The sequence below is a fragment of the Phyllobates terribilis genome, unplaced genomic scaffold (assembly GCF_046119375.1).
Source record: "Phyllobates terribilis strain yellow unplaced genomic scaffold, ASM4611937v1 Scaffold_3__8_contigs__length_932513732, whole genome shotgun sequence".
Taxonomy (NCBI): domain Eukaryota; kingdom Metazoa; phylum Chordata; class Amphibia; order Anura; family Dendrobatidae; genus Phyllobates; species Phyllobates terribilis.
In genome coordinates this window covers 668,244,798-668,265,196 of record NW_027362763.1, presented here as the reverse complement: position 1 = coordinate 668,265,196, position 20,399 = coordinate 668,244,798, and the positions used below count along the sequence as shown (strand labels likewise).

General features: G+C 48.1%; 1 protein-coding gene across 1 annotated transcript in view; it reads right to left on the bottom strand.

Annotated features, from left to right (window-relative positions):
* Positions 1-609: 609 nt before the first annotated feature.
* Positions 610-20,399, bottom strand: part of LOC141257319 (uncharacterized) — a 49,034-nt gene continuing 29,244 nt past the window's right edge. The window contains exon 7 of the mRNA XM_073671759.1: positions 610-3,897. Coding sequence (XP_073527860.1) covers positions 2,780-3,897 — 1,118 coding nt within the window. The 3' untranslated portion in view covers positions 610-2,779. The remainder of the gene's footprint in view (positions 3,898-20,399) is intronic.

The window sequence follows — 20,399 nt, the reverse complement described above, 5'->3', positions numbered from 1 at the left end:
GTGAGCATAAAGTTGAATATTCCCAGCCAGCATGGAAAGAGTCCTTAACTAGTGTTGAGCGAGTATGTTCTGTCCGAGTATGCTCGGGCCGAGCTCCGAGTATTTACAGCTGCTCGGTGATATGGTTGAATCGCTCCCGTCTGCATGATTTGCAACTGTTTGACAGCTTTATTACATGTGAGGGATGTGTAAGAAATAGACATTCCTCACATGTAATAAAGCTGTCAAACAGTTGCAAATCATGCACACGGGAGCGATTCAACCATATCACCGAGCAGCTGTAAATACTCGGAGCTCGGCCCGAGCATACTCGCCGAAATTGTTAATAGAACATACTCGCTCAACACTATCCTTAACCCCTTCAGCGCTGATGGAAATTAAATCTATTAGCATAGGACAGGAATCACACCTTTTCTAAAGAGGACCTGCGATTCATTACCTGTTGTGACCTTCTAAATCAGGGCTCCCCAACTCCAGTCCTCAAGGCTCACCAATAGGTCATGTTTTCAGGATTTCCTTAGTATTGCACAGGCAATAATTCCATCACCTGTGCAATACTAAGGAAATCCTGAAAACATGACCTGTTGGTGGGCCTTGAGGACTGGAGTTGGGGAACCCTGTTCTAAATCATGGTCTCCCAGGGGGGACTTGACACCAGACCTGGGAAAACTGTTGCCCACTAACCACATCTGTTTTTTTTGGCTGCTCCGATCTAGTCCACTGACCAGGACATCGAAAAATGGCTGAAAACAGTGGCGTGTATGATTCATTAGCTATATGATTTAAGCCATATACTGTATGTTTCACTCTGAAACACTGTGGGGTTTCAAAAAAAACCCCCATAATTTAACTCCTTCACCATCTTGCGATTTTGCGTTTTTTTGCTCTGCTTCTTCCCAGAGCCACAACTTTTTTACTATTCTGTTAATATGGCTATATGAGGGCTTGTTTTTTGTGGGATGAGTTGTACTTTTGAATGACACCATTAATTTTATGACATAGTGTACTGGAAAACGGGGAAAAAAATTCCAAGTGCAGTGAAATTTATAGGTTCTTTTTTTATTTTAGTGGTGAAAAAAAATCCAAATTTTGTAAAAAAAAAAAAAAGTTGTAATTTTCCAAGACCCTTAGCATCTCCATTTTTCGGGATCTGGGGCCCGGTGAGGGCTTATATTTTGTGTGCCGAGCTGACGTTTTTGTTAATACCAATTTGGGATAGAAACGATGTTTTGATCACCCGTTATTGCAATGTTGCGGCGACCAAAAAAAATCGTAATTCTGGCGTTTTCGATTTTTTTTTTTGTTACGCCATTTACCGATCGGATTAATTTACTTTATATTTTGATAGATCGGGCGTTTCTCAACGCGATGATACCAAATATGTGTATTTTTTTATTGTTTTGATTTTGAATGGGGCAAAAGGGGGGTGATTTGAACTTTTATGCTTTTTTTTACGCATTTTTATTTTTTACTTGCTTCAGTAGGAGACTTGAAGCTGTGATCGTCTGGTCACATGTGATACACATGACAGGGCTTCAGCTCTGCTATGTTTTGCATAAATCACAATCTCCTATGAAAGCCGGCCCGTGATTTACAGTGACAGGCACGGTGGTCTTCTGCAGACCACCGGCTGTCATGACAAACCATGGATGCCCCGCGATCATATGACAGAGTCTCCGATGGGCGTCTCTTGTGATGTTGTTTCCGGCTCGTGCGAGTTAAATGTCACTGTCAGAGATTGTCAGCGGCATTTAATATGTTAACATCCGCTGGTGGATCACGAATCCACCTGCGGCTGTTAGAGGCACATGATCAGATCAGCTGTCATCTGCGGGGAAAAATGCGGGCTCAGCGCCGGAGCCGCATCAAATGCAGGGAGACGACCTTGGACGTACCTATACGTCCAAGGTCGTAAAGGGGTTAAAAGTTATAAGTAGATCGAATTGCTCAAGTGATTTGTCAAAATGTTGGGTCCACCACAGTTTCTCAGAACCCTCAGCCAATGATTGACAGGTCTCTCTATGCACACAGGGAGAGACGTGTCGCTTAACAGGAGTGGGTAGTCATATGCTCCTGGGGAAACAGAAGCTTATAAGGTATGTTTTTCTCTGAAATACCGCAGCGTTTCAGAGTCAAACATGCATGGCTGAAACGACAGTCAGTGTATGTTACATGCTGCCCGCGGATCGGGTAGCATGTATGAGCTGTTAGGTTCCTTTAATTGAAAAACAGAGACAACACTACTGGACACTGTCGTAAAACATCCATGGATTGTTCAACTCCTCTTTAGCTTTATGGACTTTAAACATTTTTCGACCAAAAATTTAACACTTAGAGCCACTCTTTCTTTTAACATATCTACATGTTAAATACTAGTAACTTCTATCCCAGTTATTGTGACCACAAATGATCTGACTGTCCACCTTAACGGTACAAAAACATGCATATGGAGAGGGTTTAGTGCATGTGACGCTCATCTCATGTCCCACTACAGCCTTCCTACTGGATGAATTTCCTTTAATGCAGACTAATTGGGGGCTATGTTGTCTAAAGATTTTTCTTTAATGACTAGGTAGAAGAGGACACGTTTTTAAAGCAAGTTAAAAAAGCATGGTTATGTTCCATCTCTTATTGTGAAGTCATTCTTATTCTTTACTTTCCCTTCTGTCCAGTAATGCACTCTAGTTGCAGCATTCGAATGATGGAGATGACCTATCTGCTTTGTTGGAGATAAGCAACAGTAGTATAGCTGATGCAAATTTTTCCCACAAGCTGAACATTAAAACGTTTTCTCCAATTTGTGAATTCTGTGATGTCTAACCAGATCTGATTTGTGGACAAAACGTTTCCCACATTCAGAACATGAGAATGGCTTCTCCCCTGTGTGAGTTTTCTGATGTCTAACAAGACCAAATTTGTGGAGAAAGCATTTTCCACATTCAAAACATGTAAATGGTTTCTTCCCTGTGTGACTTCTCTGATGTCTAACAAGATCAAATTTGTGGACAAAACATTTCCCACATTCTGAGCATGAGAATGGCTTCTCCCCTGAGTGTGTTATCTTACGATGTTGAGCAAGATCAGATTTGTGGCTGTAACATTTTCCACATTCTGAACATGAAAATGGTTTCTCCGCGATGTGAGTTATATGATGATGTTGAGCAAGACCAGATTTGTTGCTATAACATTTCCCACATTCTGAACATGAAAATGGCTTCTCCCCTGTATGAGTTCTTAGATGCTCCACAAGATATGACTTGTAACTAAAATACTTCCCACATTCAAGACATGAAAATTGCTTTTCAGCTGTGTGAGTCAACAGATTATGTCTAGAAAGAGCAGATTTCTGGCCGAAATATTTTCCACATTCTGAACATGTAAATGGTTTCTCTCCTGTGTGAATTCTTAAATGGTCTGAAAGATATGATTTGGTACTAAAATACTTCCTGCATTCAGGGCATGAAAATGGCTTCTCTCCTGTGTGAGTTCTCTGATGTTTAACAAGACCGGATTTGTTGCTATAACATTTCTCACATTCTGAACATGAATACGGCTTTTCCCCTGTGTGACTTTTTAGATGTGCCATAAGAACTGATTTCTTGCCAAAACATTTCCCACATTCTGAACATGAAAATGGTTTCTCTCCTGTGTGAATTCTTAGATGTTCCATAAGAACTGTTTTATGACTGAAAGTTTTCTCACATTCAGAGCATGGAAATGGCTTCTCCCCTGTGTGAGTCCTTTTATGTTTAACAAGACCCGTTTGCTGGCAAAAACATTTCCCACATTCTGAACATGAAAACGGCTTGTACCCGGTGTGAATTCTTATATGTTCTGTAAGAGCTGACTTCTTTCTAAAACACTTGCCACATTCCGAACATAAAAATGGACGTTCTTCTTTGAAAATTGCCTCTTGCCAAGAAAGATTAGATTTCTTTTTTAAATGTTTGTCACGTGGAAATATTTCATTCTGTTGATGTCTAGTTCTTCGTTTGCCAATCAATGATTGATTAAATGAAGGCTTCTTGTGATCAGCGGTATCACTGGACAGATCTTTGTTCTGAAAGACTATGGACACATTTTGATCTCCTGAATTATCTTGTGTGGTATTGTTATCTTTTACTTCATAATAGGGAGATACATGGTAATGTCCATTGAAGCCTCTCATCCAATATTCACCTGGAAAAAGAAACAAACATTTTTTATTTTCCCTAACAAAATATTTTAATTTTTTTCAAATTCCAAACAATAAAGTATTCCTCTATGTCCCTGAAACGGATAGGACAGGTTGGAATTTTTAACTAGAAGCTGAACATATAGAACAGCCCCAAAGCCGGGTGATTATCCTTCTTTACAGAAACGTATAATTAACTCACAAAAAGAATACTATTCTAATAAATGAAACAATACAAAAAAAAATATGCAGAAATCAGTAGAATTTTATTAACTGCAATGAATTATATACCGTATTTTTCGGACCATAACACACACTTTTTTCCCCAAAAATTTTGGAGGAAAATGGGGGGTGCTTCTCATGGTCCGAACGTAGAGATTACCTGATAGTTGAGGTGGAGCGGGATAGCGGGGCCCTCCGTTCCCTCCCTCCTTCAGGAACCCGGCGGTGGCAGCGGCAGCAGAATAGGTGAGATGCTGCAGGCCGGTGTCTGGCTGGGGGCCGCGGCCGGTGTCTGGCTGGGGGCCGGTGAGCGACGTGTGCGGCTTTCCGGTGTGCGCGCTTGAGCCGGTGCATGCGCTGACTGGTAGCGCGGGCGGCCATTTTCCTGTAGATCACAGCTTCAGAAAGATGGCCGCGCATAGCGGAAAGCCACACACGCCGCTCACTGGCCCCCAGCCAGACACCGGCCACGGCCCCCAGCCAGACACCAGCCCCAGGCCCCGGCCCCCAGTCAGACATCAGCCCCAGGCACCGGGCCTCAGCCGCCAGGTTCCTAAAGGAGGGGAATGGAGGGCCCTGAAATCCCGCTCCACCACTGCAACTCCTCATTGCTGGAGCACCGGCTTCCGGAAGGACCCTGCCTTCCACCCCAAAATTTGGTCCCCTGATTATAATCGCGTTTGATTCTATCTTTGTGTAGTGACTTTAATCCCTCCTCCTCTTTCTTGGATTTTTATTATAGATATAATTTTTTATTAATTTTGTTGCCATGTTGCGATATACCATTGACCACACTGCCTTTTCCATTTTGGGGGGGTTTAATGGGGTGTTTTTAGTTTTATTTTCTTTCATTTTTGTGTATATAATTAATTGTAGTTAATAAAATTGTATTTATTTATGCATTTTTTTGTATTCATTTGTAATTTTTTAGTATTCTTTCATTTATTAGTATAGTATTCTTTTGGTGAGTTAATTATAGGTTTATATCAGTATTTTGGGGACTCCAATAAAGTTTATTAACAAATTTTTTATTTTTTTTTTAGTATGGGTCTTTGGGTTCATTATTGGTCATTGATTAGAAGACTGGGACATCTCTCCGGTGGATTTCTTGGACTGGATCCATCTATAGGAAATAACTGCAGTCTCTGAATACATTGTCTATATGTGATAAGTAGAGAGGAGGGAACCTTTCAAGGATCGGTTCTGTGAAAGTTTCGATGTTCCCCGAACATATCCGAATCCCACTGAATTCAATGGGAGACAAAATCAAACGCATGGACAACACATTCAGGGGGGTCCAAAAGTTGCCAAAACAGCTTAAATTAGGGGCAGACAACAGGAAAAGTGGCATCAATTGACCCAGAGTACAAATAGTAGAATTGTTCAGCATTTTGACAACTTCTGTTACTGGACGGGCTACTCGACTCCCTTTCTTTGGCAGCGATACGCCTTGTAAATGAAGGCCAGAAAGAGCAGGTGCTCCAATGGATGGCAAACGCTGCATCAAGTGGCCTCTCCTCCTCTTCCTCCACCTTAACATCACAAACAGTACAGTCCTCAGAGGTGGCACCCCAATTACCCTTGTTTTCCCCCGTGTCACAACTCTACAACAGTCCAACTGACTGTGGGGAACCACAGATGGGAGAGTCTGGAGAGCTGTTCACACATTCTATTCCAGGGCATCAGAGGTCTGATCCAAAGATTCACAGGCTCAAGACAGATACCCAAATTTTTTTTCAGTTGGATCTGGGGCTGGACGAAGTAGGGTCCAAGCAGAATCCAGACCCTCGTCACCAGACGTTAACCCCCAAGGGTGGAGGTGATCCTGATGAGACTCAAATACCTGAGGCTCACGTGGACTGTACTGTGCTGTCAGGGCAGGAAGAGGAGGAGAATGACTCTCAGGGCGAGGGATGGGAGAACAGAGAGGATGATGATGAGGTTGTAGATCCCACTTGGTGTGAACCCATAGGCATGCAGCTGAGTAGCTCAGCAGAGGAGGTGGAGGAGGAAGAAGTCGAGGAGGTTATGTTGCAGCTTCCCACACAGACACGGAGCGATGCAACCATGACAAGCACGGCATCCTCAGCCACAACTCTGGCTGTGGGTCTGCAGTTCGCAGGGCGCTTGGGGATGGAGAACTAAACTACTACACACCAAAGGTAAGTAAATATAACCCCAGATGTGGCAGATTATATATAGTAGGGAAACCAAGAGGCACAGTTGCCCTTAGCAAACCCACAGTCAAACTCCATATGTAATTGTAATGACTCAGGAGAAAACAAGGAGTATTAACGACTCAAAGAATAATAAAAATTTTATTTTATTGCAATATAATTAAAAATTATGTTGTACAAAAAGTACAGGGCGCTTGGGCATGGAGAACTAAACTACTACACACCAAAGGATAGAGAAATAAACCCCTGCACACCAGGGGATGGAGAACTAAACCACTACACACCAAAGGATAGAGAAATAAACCCCAGCACACCAGGGGATGGAGAAGAAAACCAGTAGACAACAGGGAGTGGGGAACTAAACCACTAGATACATTGAGATCTAAACCACTACACACCACAGGATGGAGAACTAAACCACTAGACACCAGGGAATGCAGTACTAAACCACTACACACCAGGGGTTGGAGAACTAAACCACTACCCGCCAAGGGATAGTGAACTAAACCACTAGACACCAAGTCTTGCGGGACAAACCTCTGTATCTAACACTTCTTCCACAGCTTCTGCCTCCTCCACCTCTTCTAGGGCCTCCACCTGTGCCCTCAATCTCTCCCTTAATGAGACACACATTCCAACAGTACAGAGAGAATCCCCCCACCTCCGTACTGCTCAACCAGGGCTCACTGCAGTAAGGCAGTGTTTAAATTAATATGTCTTGGAGATCGCAGTCACACAGATCAAGAGTTGTGGACAGTTATCCAGGCCAAGTTTGAGCAATGGCCGTCTCCACTGAACCTTGAGCCAGGGAAGGCCGTGTGTGATAACGGTGGAAACCTGGTGGCCGCTCCATGTCGGGGCAACCTCACACATGAGCCTTGCATGGCTCACATCCTCAACCTGGTGGTACAGCAATTTCTCTGCAACTATCCCGGCCTGGATGCGGTGCTGCAGAAAGCACGGTCGCTGTGTGCTCACTTCCGCCGTTTGCACACCTGCAGGTCATCGAATTGCATCGCTACAGAGGTCTTTCGGCCTACCGGTTGATGTGCGATGTGCTGACAAGGTGGAATTCCACTCTGCACATGTTGCAGCGACTGTGGCAGCAGAGGTGAGTCCTGGTGCAGTATGTCATTTTCCATAACTTGGGCCAACATAGTACGACCGTGGTGCAAATCACGCTTGCGGAGTGGGCACAGATTAAGCACCCTTCTGCAACCTTTTTTCGAAATGGCTACTAAAATGGTTAGCGCTGATGATGCCATCATCAGCATCACTATTCCAGTCATCTATATGCTGGAGCACACTTTGAATAGTCTGCAGGAGGAGGTGGTGGTCCCAGAGGAAGACGAGGAAGCAGAGGAGGATGCAGAAGGGATAACAATATCTCTAAGTTCCGGACTGTCGTCGGGTGCCATGGGAGGGTGGAGTACAGCGATCGGGGGGGGGCTCATGGTACCAGACAAACTGTTATTGAAGGTGCAGGAGCCGAGGAACAAATGGACGAAAACGAGGAGGAAGAAGTGATGGGTGCGCAACAGTCAGGAGATGAAGAGGATAATGATCCCCTCTCTGTTGTCCATGGTTGGCGGGAGGGGAGGGGACGGATGAAGCAAGCTTGAGTGTTGCTCTACCACCAACACACCATGGACTTGGACCTCATGGAAGCATCAGACACATGAGCGCCTTCTTGCTGCACTATCTGCAACATTATGCGCGTTTTGTTAGGATTAGAAATAGTGCTCACTACTGTGTTGCCACTCTGTTAGATCCACTATACAAGAGTAAATTTGCTTCTTCCCCAAGAAAGGGACGCTCTCATGCTGGAGTATCGAAACACGCTTGTAGACAATCTTAACAGTGGTCTTCCCCAAAACAGCAGTGAGGCACACAGTGTGCATCACAGTTCTAGACTTCCAACCCCAGGAACGTCAAGTCGTCAACACAAAAACATTAGCAGCAGCAGTGTAACTGGCAGAAGCAATTTCTGTGAGTCGTTTCACACATTTTTTAGACCAGTCTGTGCACCAGCAGAACAGCTTACAAGTCTGACACGTAGTGAGCGACTGGAGAGGATGGTGAAGGAGTATCTTGAGGCCTAGTTTTTAGCGTGCTGCATTGATCTCGAGTTATTGCAGTCTACGAAGCTGATATTTGTGCCACCTGAGTGTGGCTGAGCAGAAAAGCAGTTTGGGCTGTTGCATGAGGTATCAAGGCTCCCAACACAGCAGGACTACACTGGACCTTCACCCACCTCTTAATTTGAACTTAAATTTAAAGCTGTAAATGCTGGCCCAGATCCTCTCTCGTGAATGGTCCATGCCTGACTGCTGCCATTATAAAATTTCTACTGTGGGTCAATTGATGCCATTTTATCTCGTGTCTGCCCCTAATTTTTTGGAAATGTTTGGACTCCAAGTTGGGTCTCCTTCATATGTGTTGCCTGAATTTGGCAGGGCTCTCAGAGCACCAGGCCTACACCTGTCACTCATCCACCTGTTACTGATCAATGTTTAAGCTGAAAATGCTGGTCCAAGTCCTGTCCCAGGCCCTGTCCCATGCATCCATGCTGTGCAATTATACCATTTGTACTCTGGGTCAATTGATGCCACTTTTCCCTGATGTCTGCCCCTAATTTGAACTGTTTGGGCAGCTTTTGGGCCCCCAATGAAGGTCTGAACACCCTGTCAGACATAGATTTTTTCAAGGAACGGGTGGTGTAGCGCAGGCACAGCTTTCTTAGAGAAGTAATGGCAAATAGGCAACTGGTACTGGGGGACTGCGACAGCCATCAGCTTTCGGAAACTGTCTGTATCCACCAGGTGGAAAGGCAGCATTTCCATGGCCAACAGATTGGAAAATATGAAGTTCAACCTCTTATCTTTGTCATGTGCAGGAGGAAACAATCTTTTACGTGACCACAACTGCGGGACCGAGGGCTGGCTGCAGTGCTGAGAGAGGGTGGAGTAGGGTGAAAACAACAAACTGCTGGACTGTGAGTGAGGTGCAGGCGGAGATATTATGGTGGATTGAGAAAGATGTGGTGTGCTCAGTGTCTGAAATCGGTCAAAAACACCAGGAATGTCCACTTCCGTAATAGCTGATGGGCTCTCACTCACCCCGACTGTAGCAGGTAAACACAATTAGCACAAAGGATTTAGATGCTGAAATGTGGACTGGCGGCGGGACTACACAATTAGCACAAAGGATTGGAAGGTCGATTTGACACAGGATCCTAGCTATCTGATCTATCTGACAATAAACCGCCTAGCTAACTAGCTGACTACTTGCAGCAGCAGCATCTCTAAGCTGTTACTCTGACAAAATGGCCCCGAAGCCACATGTGCGCTTTATATATGGAGAGGGACATGTGACTTCGGCAGCCAATAACACAAGCCATTGTGTCTGGATGATGAGGATGGTTTCTGTGCCCTGATTGGCTGCCGGAATTTCCACACATTAAGTTAATAAAAAAATAATAATAATAGTCCGCCTTCCTCTGACCTCTCCTCACCCCCTCCCCTCATCAAACACGTGCCCCCACTCATCTTACAGCACCACTATTCTAGCCAAAGTCCTAACAAAAGCATTAGTGGAAACTCGATCATTTACTGAACTTTGGCCAAATTTTGGCTATTTTGAGGAAAATGCTCGGGAATCTGAATGTGCAATGTTTGCGCCGACTTTGAGATTGGCGAACGTTTTCTGAACAAGTTTGCTCATGTCTAGTGATGAGCAGATGAAGAGGAATCTAGACGACTCTCAGACCTGTTCTCTCCTCCACAACCCAGGAAGGTCTCCTCTTACCCGGAGATGTGATGGACGGGTGATTCTCCACCATGACCTCCTTGTACAGATCCTTGTGTCCTTCTAGATACTCCCACTCCTCCATGGAGAAATAGACGGTGACGTCCTGACACCTTATAGGAACCTGACACACACAATGACCTGTCATTAGCAGACCCCTCCCCCGGCGTTATTGTACAATGTCCCAGCATTCCCGGCAGCGCTCACCTCTCCGCTCAGCAGCTCAGTGATCCTGGTGGTCAGTTCTATGATCTTCTGCTCATGTATCAGTGAATGAGGTGGAGGCTCGGTGATGTCACTGGGGGTCCTGCTCCGCCCTCCTGACACACGGGGGGTCACACACTCCCCAGACGACGTCTTCACTACTGTGTGATCCTGTGTATGGGGAGACGCCGATCACTACACAGAGGACGAGAATCCTTCACCTTTCCCGTCATTTCCGGCTTTATTACTAGAGATCAGAGTGATGTGATGTGAAGCTCTCACCTCTCCAGTGATCCAGTAGATTATCTCCAGGGTGAGGTCTAATATCCGAGCCGCCATGTGGTCTCTGTCCTGCTCCATCCTCGGGGGGTCACTGATGGAAAGGACCATCAGCTAATAAAGGGAAATGTTACCTGTGAGAGTCCTGTATACATGGGGAAGACGTACATTTTAGAGACTACAGGACCTTTGATGATGTCACAGGCATGTGATCAGTTACTCCTTCCCTATGTGACTGATCACATGACCATGACATCATCAAAGGTCCTGTAGTTACTACGATACCTCTTAATTACTATACAATTCCGAATGGATCATGGACAAACAATTACAGTATTAGGCTATGTGCACATGACGCGCCCCCTGGGCCAGTGCTGTTAGGGATACCCGGAGCCGGATCAGATGGGGGTTGTAGTCTCCGAGTGGCTGTGACCCGGTCCGTGCCCAGGGTGTCAAGCTCAGTGTGTGGCAGTCCTTATAGATGTTACTAGATGTTCTTTTATGTCGACTACGCCACCCGTTGATTTGCGGTCACTACGGCCGCCGCTGCAGCAGGGTCCGCTGAGGCTGGTGGTGTGTGTGCAGCTTTGGGTAGTATAACCCCCAACGGGAGGGGTATAGCCTCAGGGGGTCAGCCGTGGAGGATGGTGGTTGTGAAGGTGCAGCAAAGAGACTCAGAGGCATAAAATGCAGTTCCAGGGTTTTACTTACTGGTGTTGCTCGGGTCACTGTGTACAGCAGTGACCACCCGAGCCGTGCTGCGTCCACCAGGTCCTGGACTCGGTCAACTCCCAGGCAACTCCGGAGTGTGTTCCTGAGCTCCTTTCTGACTCTCCCTTCTTCTGGCCGTTCCCACCAGGGATCCACCTAAGTCCGGCTCCCTCAGGCCTCTTGTTGGTAAACCCTTGTCTCTGGGTTCCCTGACCCTATTCTTGGTCTGCCTTCCGGGTGGATTTAGTGGGTGGTCGTGGCAGATCCTGCCCACGACCTCCGGTCTCTGGCTGAGGATTAGTGCTGTAGCCTCCACCAGCTTGGGATCCGGTACCCTGTTGCCGACCCTTCACCCTATTAGCTCTCTTATGGGCTCTTGGGGTCCCCTCTTCCTGCGCCTCTGGGTCCCTCTTCCTTCTCCTCTGCTCTGCTTCTCAGGCTCTCAGACAGACTGTCTGACTGGCTGACTGACAACTGACTGACTGACTGACGTCTCACAGACTGACCCTGATCTAAGATGGTTCCCACCTTATATACTCCCTCTATGTGTGAGCTCAGGTGACCAGCACCCAATGAGCTCCTAGCTTTACCCAGGCTGCTCCCCCTATCTGCCCCTACACTACTGGGATGTTCCACCCCCCCTCCCACTCCAGCCAAGGACAGACTCGGTCGTACCTGCACATTTATTAAGTGGGAGTACCGTCGGTCTGTCCCCCGGAAATGGGATGTGTGTAGTGCATGCAGCCTACTAGCTCAGTTCCACACTCCATCCTTACCCGGGAGTGGAATACCACACCTCTGGGTTGAGGTGCAATACCCCTGTAGCAGCCGAATCCTCAGGGTGCTACATTCCCCCCTGGTAAACCACAGCATGTCCTCGGGCTGTAAAAGAATAAACATCCAAAAACATACAAATTTTTTTTTTTTTTTTCATAAACATCAACATATAAAACATCATATATATTATCATCAGTAATAAACTTTTCATATAAAACTTTTCATAAATAACATTCTTGCTTCTGGTTCCTCCGGTCACTGTGCAACTTGTGACCGAGTAAAGTGCGACAGTCTCTCTTGGAAGAAAACAGTTTCCTATAAAACCGGTAGAGGGCGCCTTAGGAAGCGCAACTATATACAAATGGGATATGGCCGCTCTCAGTCCTCGACCAGTGGGATTAAGGACGGCTGTTCACAGTCCTCAGCCTGTTAAGGGATGGGGACACACGGGTACAGTTCACTCTTTTGTCCCAACGGGGAACATATTTTAAGCAGCAACAGTTTTTTGGTACCCCTACGGGCAACTATATACAGTCTCTTCTCTACCGTACTCAACGACGGCGTCCTCCTGCTCTTTCTTTGGATTCAGTTTCTATTTCAGACCCGTCCGGGTCCTCTTGCTCCTCCTCACACCGCAGCTCCTCCTCCATCAGGCGATGCACATGGAGGGCGTAGGGTCCTTTGGCACACTTGTGCCGGGTGAAGGTGACCTCGTCCCCTAGATACAGGTCACGACCTCTGTGTCCCTCCGGCAGATGGCTTTCTACGTCTCTGCGGGTCACAAAGACGTCGCCGGGGGTATGATGGTCTCTAATGAAGCCCCACCCATGCTGCAGGTTGAACTTAATCACAGTCCCGATGGTGCGGGGACCATGAGCTGCACGGGGGTTCCTCCGGGTCCGGCTCTTCTGTTCAGCGCTCTGTATTTGCAGCCGCTGCTCACGGACCCGCCTCTCTCTCCTTTCCCTGTCAAAGACTTCCAACTGCTGGCGGCAGCACTCCGCACGCTCAGCTGCGGCTGCCCTTGTTTCCTGAGTGAACCCCATGAGGTCTCCTCCGGTGGGGTCCCACTCGAACTGCGCTTCTTCCAGCGGGAGCGGGGTCATCTTGACAGGCGCCGGAGGCGGTATCAGGGGCTCATCCAGAGGCCGTTCCCTCCGGAGTCGGGGATTGACGAACTCCGGAGGCCACACAAAGGGCTGCCCATCCGGGCACGTATGCTGGGCGAACAGGTCTTCACCCAGGTGCGGCGCTCTAGAGGTTGAGGGCGCTGTGGTGGTAGCGGCGCCCAGGTTTACCAGGCCTTGCGACCAGGCTTGGGGCACCCTGAATGTGAAGGGCACCGTGAAGACGGCGGCGCCCGGGTGTTCCTGGCCTTTCGACCAGGCCGGCGGCTCGGCAGAGGTGGAGGGCGCTGTTGGTACTGCGGCGCCCGGGGGCACTCGGCCTTGCGACCAGGTCGGTGGCTTCTCCTGCTTGGCCGCGCTCTGGATTGAGGCACGTGACATAGCAGGGGGCGTGGCCGCGGCTCCGGCCGCTTGAGGCCTAGCTTGGAGCGATGACGCAGCGGCTACGGGAACGGTGAGTGGGGCTTCGGGCTCTGCGACGGGGAGCTGGGGCAGGTTTACGGCTTCTGGGCACGGGATGCTGTCGTCCCCATTACCTGCCTTCATCTCTTCGGCTCCCTCCGCGGCGCCGTCTCCGGCCGTCGTCCCTCCTTCGCCGTCCTCAGAGGTGGACTTGCTCCCCGCTGCGGGTGGCATGCTTCGCTGGCGGGCTCCGGCTTGCTGGGCCATCTCTCGAGTCCACTCCGCCAGTGTTTCCTGCTGCACCCGGGCCATCCTCCGTGCTAGGCCCTCCAGCGCGGTCTGTGCACGCTCCCGATCTCCGGGGAGCTGCGCCAGGATCTCCAGCAGGCCTTCTGGAGTGGCGACCTGCAACAGGCTCCTGACCACTGGGTCGGTGCTGCCTGACTCTCCCTCCATCTCCGGGTAGGCTCTCTCTGGACTCTCTTCCAGACGTCTTGTCTCCGGGTGCGCTCTCTCCAGACTGCTCCAGGCGACACCCATCTTTGTTCTCTTGTTCTGTCTCCGCCCACATTGAGGGTGGTCCCGGGGCAACTTAGTGATTGTCAGTTCCAGGGGCAGTTCTCTTACGCTGATGGACACTTCCAGCATCACAGTCTCTGTTGGTGGGCGCGGTTTCCGCTTTTGGCGCCATTCTTCGACCTGGCCCACGATGGGAGGTGGCCTCTTGCCACCCTCTGGCACGCCTATAATGGCGTCCGCTCTTCCAAGGCGGGAAATCTTTGGAAATGGCGAGAATCGTCTCCCAGTGGCGGGAAACTCCATGGATGGCGGGAAAAAGCTGCAAATGGCGGACAACCGGCGGGAAACGACCTGTGATGGGGTCCGTTGGCGGGGACCCTCCGGAACCGGCGGGAGACTTCTTTTTGAGGTAACGGTGAACTTTTCTTCAGGCACGCAGTACCCGGTTGTTGCGGGCACGTTATCCTGCCGACTACGCCAAAGTTGACGCGCCCCCTGGGCCAGTGCTGTTAGGGATACCCGGAGCCGGATCAGATGGGGGTTGTAGTCTCCGAGTGGCTGTGACCCGGTCCGTGCCCAGGGTGTCAAACTCAGTGTGTGGCAGTCCTTATAGATGTTACTAGATGTTCTTTTATGTCGACTACGCCACCCGTTGATTTGCGGTCACTACGGCCGCCGCTGCAGCAGGGTCCGCTGAGGCTGGTGGTGTGTGTGCAGCTTTGGGTAGTATAACCCCCAACGGGAGGGGTATAGCCTCAGGGGGTCAGCCGTGGAGGATGGTGGTTGTGAAGGTGCAGCAAAGAGACTCAGAGGCATAAAATGCAGTTCCAGGGTTTTACTTACTGGTGTTGCTCGGGTCACTGTGTACAGCAGTGACCACCCGAGCCGTGCTGCGTCCACCAGGTCCTGGACTCGGTCAACTCCCAGGCAACTCCGGAGTGTGGTCCTGAGCTCCTTTCTGACTCTCCCTTCTTCTGGCCGTTCCCACCAGGGATCCACCTAAGTCCGGCTCCCTCGGGCCTCTTGTTGGTAAACCCTTGTCTCTGGGTTCCCTGACCCTATTCTTGGTCTGCCTTCCGGGTGGATTTAGTGGGTGGTCGTGGCAGATCCTGCCCACGACCTCCGGTCTCTGGCTGAGGATTAGTGCTGTAGCCTCCACCAGCTTGGGATCCGGTACCCTGTTGCCGACCCTTCACCCTATTAGCTCTCTTATGGGCTCTTGGGGTCCCCTCTTCCTGCGCCTCTGGGTCCCTCTTCCTTCTCCTCTGCTCTGCTTCTCAGGCTCTCAGACAGACTGTCTGACTGGCTGACTGACAACTGACTGACTGACTGACGTCTCACAGACTGACCCTGATCTAAGATGGTTCCCACCTTATATACTCCCTCTATGTGTGAGCTCAGGTGACCAGCACCCAATGAGCTCCTAGCTTTACCCAGGCTGCTCCCCCTATCTGCCCCTACACTACTGGGATGTTCCACCCCCCCTCCCACTCCAGCCAAGGACAGACTCGGTCGTACCTGCACATTTATTAAGTGGGAGTACCGTCGGTCTGTCCCCCGGAAATGGGATGTGTGTAGTGCATGCAGCCTACTAGCTCAGTTCCACACTCCATCCTTACCCGGGAGTGGAATACCACACCTCTGGGTTGAGGTGCAATACCCCTGTAGCAGCCGAATCCTCAGGGTGCTACACACACGATGCAGAAATGCTCAGGATTTTTCCCGATCATTTCTGCATCTCCCTGGCAGAAAAAAGGCATGCGGATTGTACATGCAGATTATACATGCGGATTGTACATGCAGATTGTACATATATATATATATATATATATATATATATATATACTCACCTTCCCATGGCCCCCGGTCTCCTTATCCGATGCGTCCAGTTTTCCCGGTGTCTCGCAGTTGTGTAAAAGAACCTTCCATGATGTCAGTTAGTCATGTGACAGGTCACGCGACCGCCGATGTCAGCGGTCGCGTGACCTGTCACATGACTAAATGACGTCATGGCAGGACCTTTTAGACTATCACGAGCTGCCGGAGAGCCAGGACGCATCACTATGGAGACCGGGAGCCATCAGAAGGTGAGTATAATGTTTATTTTTTATTTTATTCTTTTTTTTTACAGGTACAATGGTACCCGGGTTTGGATGAGAGTCTCCTCTTCTCCAGACCCGGGTAGCATCCGCACATTGAATCGCTTAATATCCGCATGTGCACATGTAGTGATGCGGATATTAAGCGATTCAATGCAAGTCAATGGCGGCGAAAACGCCGCAATTCCGCAAAATAATTGGTAGTGCTGCGGATTTTTCCGCAATGATAATCCGCAGCGGAAATTTCCGCAGCATGAGCACAGCACATGCGGATTATCATTGGGGAACATGGCAGACCTTCTACCAAGCGTTTTTTAAGCGTTTCTGCAGTGGAATTGCTGCTGCCAAAACGCTTAAAAAACGCATAGTGGGCACACAGCCTGAGAGATGACATATTATTCCAGGCAACTTTGACAAAGGCACACATATTGCACAGCGGCAATTTTTACTGGCACACGCTGCAAACACGATTCCTACAGGAGGTACTCCAGGTGCGGCGAAAATCTGTTGAGAAAATCCAATATGGCGGAAGATTTCATCCATTATAAGTTTACACTTAAAACATACAACTCCGCTATCCACCTCACCAAACAAACCTACTTCAACACCCTCATTACTGCACTATCCAACAATCCTAAACATCTTTTTGAGACTTTTCATTCCCTCCTCAATCCAAGAGTGCAGGTCCTGACCACTGACCTCAGCGCTGACGATCTGGCTATTTCAAAGAAAAAATTGACCATATTTGACAGGAAATTTTCTCCCAATCCCCTAATACCATGCACGGTCCTCCCTCCCCCATTGCATCTAGCTCACTCTCTGTCTCTGAAACAGTCATGGAAGAAGTGATCAGGCTCCTTGAATCTTCTCGCTCTACTACCTGCAACAGTGACCCTATTCCCTTACATCTCCTTCAGTCCCTTTCCCTGGTTGTCAACACTCACCTAACTAAAATATGTAATCTCTCTCTCTCATCTGGTATCTTTCCCTCCTCATTTAAACACTCCAGCATTACTAAAATAAAAACATCCCTCGACCAAAACTGTGCTGGTAACTACAGACCGGTGTCTAATCTTCCCTTCATCTCTAAACTCCTGGAACGCTTGGTTCACTCCGGTCTAATCCGCTCTCTCTCAGATAACTCTCTTCTTGACCCTTTACAATCTGGTTTCCGTTCCTTACACTCCACTGAAACTGCCCTCACTAAAGTCTCTAATGATCTACTAACAGCTAAATCTAATGGTCGCTGCTCCCTGCTGATCTCCTGGATCTCTCTGCAGCATTTGACACTGTGGATTACCAGCTCCTCCTCACTATGCTCCGCACTATTGGCCTCAAATATACCGCTCTCTCCTGGTTTCCTCCTACCTCCCTGACCGTTCCTTCACTGTATCTGTACAGACTTTTATCTTTGGGGTCATCTGAAGGTAATTGTCTATGCTGTGAAAATACGAGATGTGCAGCATCTGAAACAACGGATACCGGAAGCCTATGCTAGCATTTCTTCTGCGGTGTTGCTATCAGTGTGTCAAGAGTGGGAGAAGAGGGCGGCATTGACAATCCAACACAATGGGCAGCACTTTGAACACATTTTATAAGTGGTCATAAACTTGTAAAAATCTCATGAAAGACTAAAGTTACGTCAAAACTAAGCACACCATTGTTTTTCTTAGGAAATTCTCAATAAGATTGATGTGTCACATGACCCTCTTCCCATTGAAAAAAATAAAGTTGGATCCAAAATGGCCGACTTCAAAATGCCCGCCATGGTCACCACCCATCTGGAAAAGTTTTCCCCCCTCCCATATACTAATGTGCCACAAACAGGAAGTTGATATCACCAACCATTCCCATTTAATTTAGGTATATCCATATAAATCCCCCACCCTGTATTCTAGAGTTTCTTTTATTGTCCGTACAACCCCCTCTAAAATGTAAAGTGCTGCGGAATATGTTGGCGCTATAGAAATAAATTATGATTATTACTACTTTATGCTAAGGTGCTTCCCTAACCTCGTCCAGCTCTGTGTATGTGCCCAGTGTGTCACACACGTCCACTGTGTTTGCGCCCTTTGTATGCGCCCCATGTCTAACAGCCGGTCCCATTGCCCCAGAGTATAAAATCTGGCCCTGTTTCCCCCAGTGAATATAACATGTGTCTGCATTGCAACCAGTATATAAAATACGGCCCTCCTATTCTGCCGTCTGCCTTTACTAACATGTGACAGAATGGCCGGTGGTGCGGAGCTCATTGATACCACGATCCTGTAATAGGAACCACCGGGGTAACGAGTCTGTCCATGACATTTCTTTCTCCTAAATTTTACACTATCTCCTGTGAGTGGCATTATTGAGAAGTGGAAGAAACCGCAGCAACTCAGCCACAAAGTGGAGACCCCGTAATGTTACAGAGCGGCGGGCCGAATGCTGAGGAGCAGAGGGCAGAAAAGTCACCACCGCTCCGCTGACCGCATAACTGCAGAATCCAGACCTCCTCTGGTATAAACACTGCACCCCCGCCGGGAAGCCGTACATCACCAAGCACAATGCTGAGCGTCGGATGGAGTGGTGCAAAGTCGCCACCACTGGACTGTGGAGGAGATGTGTTCTGTGCAGTGACGGATCGCACTTCTCTGATAGAGGAGTCTGGGTTTGGTGATTCCAGGAGGACGTTCCCCCTGACTGCATTGTGCCGCTGTACAGATGGTGGAGGAGGATAATGCTATGGGCTAGTTTTTTATTGGTCAACCTCAGCCCCTTAATTCCAGTGAAGGGAAATCTTAATACTTCAGCACAAGACATTGTGGACAAGTGAATATCAACAGTCTATATCCCCTGTTAAAATGACAGGTTTTTTTTTTTACATGTAAAACATTTCTAAGGGTATGTGCACACGGTCAGGAGCCGCTACGGGGTTGAAGCTGCGTGTTATGCAGCGTCAAACATGCAGCAGTCATATGTTACAGCATAGTGGGTGGGATTTCTAGAAATCCCATATCCACTATGCGTCTGACCCGTGGAAACGGACATGCGGCGTGTCTTTCCAAACCACAGCATGTCAATTTCTCCAGTGGGTCTGCATGCGGACTTTCACCATAAACCTAATCTCTATGAGGAAAGTCCCCAGGCGAATAAATAAAAACTGGCGCCGCTTATTTGCATAAAATGAGCGGAAGCCGACGCAGTCTATTCCGCTGTGTCAGGGCCGCAAGCAGCTCCGGACAGTGTCCATATACCCTTACCAAGAAGAATCATTTCAGATCTTTTTCCTCCTTTAATGGTAACCCAGAATCTGTACAAATTCATTGGAAAAATAAAATTAAATCTTTTCAGGTGGAAAAAGTAAGATAAAGAATTAAAGTAATGTGATTGCATAAATCTGCACACCCTGACACAAACTTCGTTGAAGTACCCTTTAAATTTGTCAGCATTCAGTCTGTGTGGGTAGGCTGTCACATGGCACATCTAGAATTGGCAATCTTTGCCTACTCTTCCTTTCAGTAGCTTCATGTCTGTTAAATTGTGGGGGCATCATCTTCAAGTCAACCCACAAATTTTCAATTGGATTCAGATCTGGGCTTTTGCTGGACCATTCCAGAACTTCCATCTTCTTCTGGAAAAGCCATTATTTTGTTGATTTGGAGGTTGTTTAGGGTCATAGTCATGGTGAAAGGTGAAATTCCTCTTAAGCTTTGATGAAATAGCTGCTGAAAAACACCCCGAAGCATGAGGCTGACTGCACCATGCTTCACTGTGGGTGTGGTATTCTTCTTGTAATATGCAGTGTGTTACGGGTCCGGGTGGTGGAACCTCTGTGCCGAGGTGCAAGGAGGGACCCAGAGGGGCGTGACTAAGTATCCACCCGAACCGACCCTGGTCGTACGGCAGCAAATGACACCAG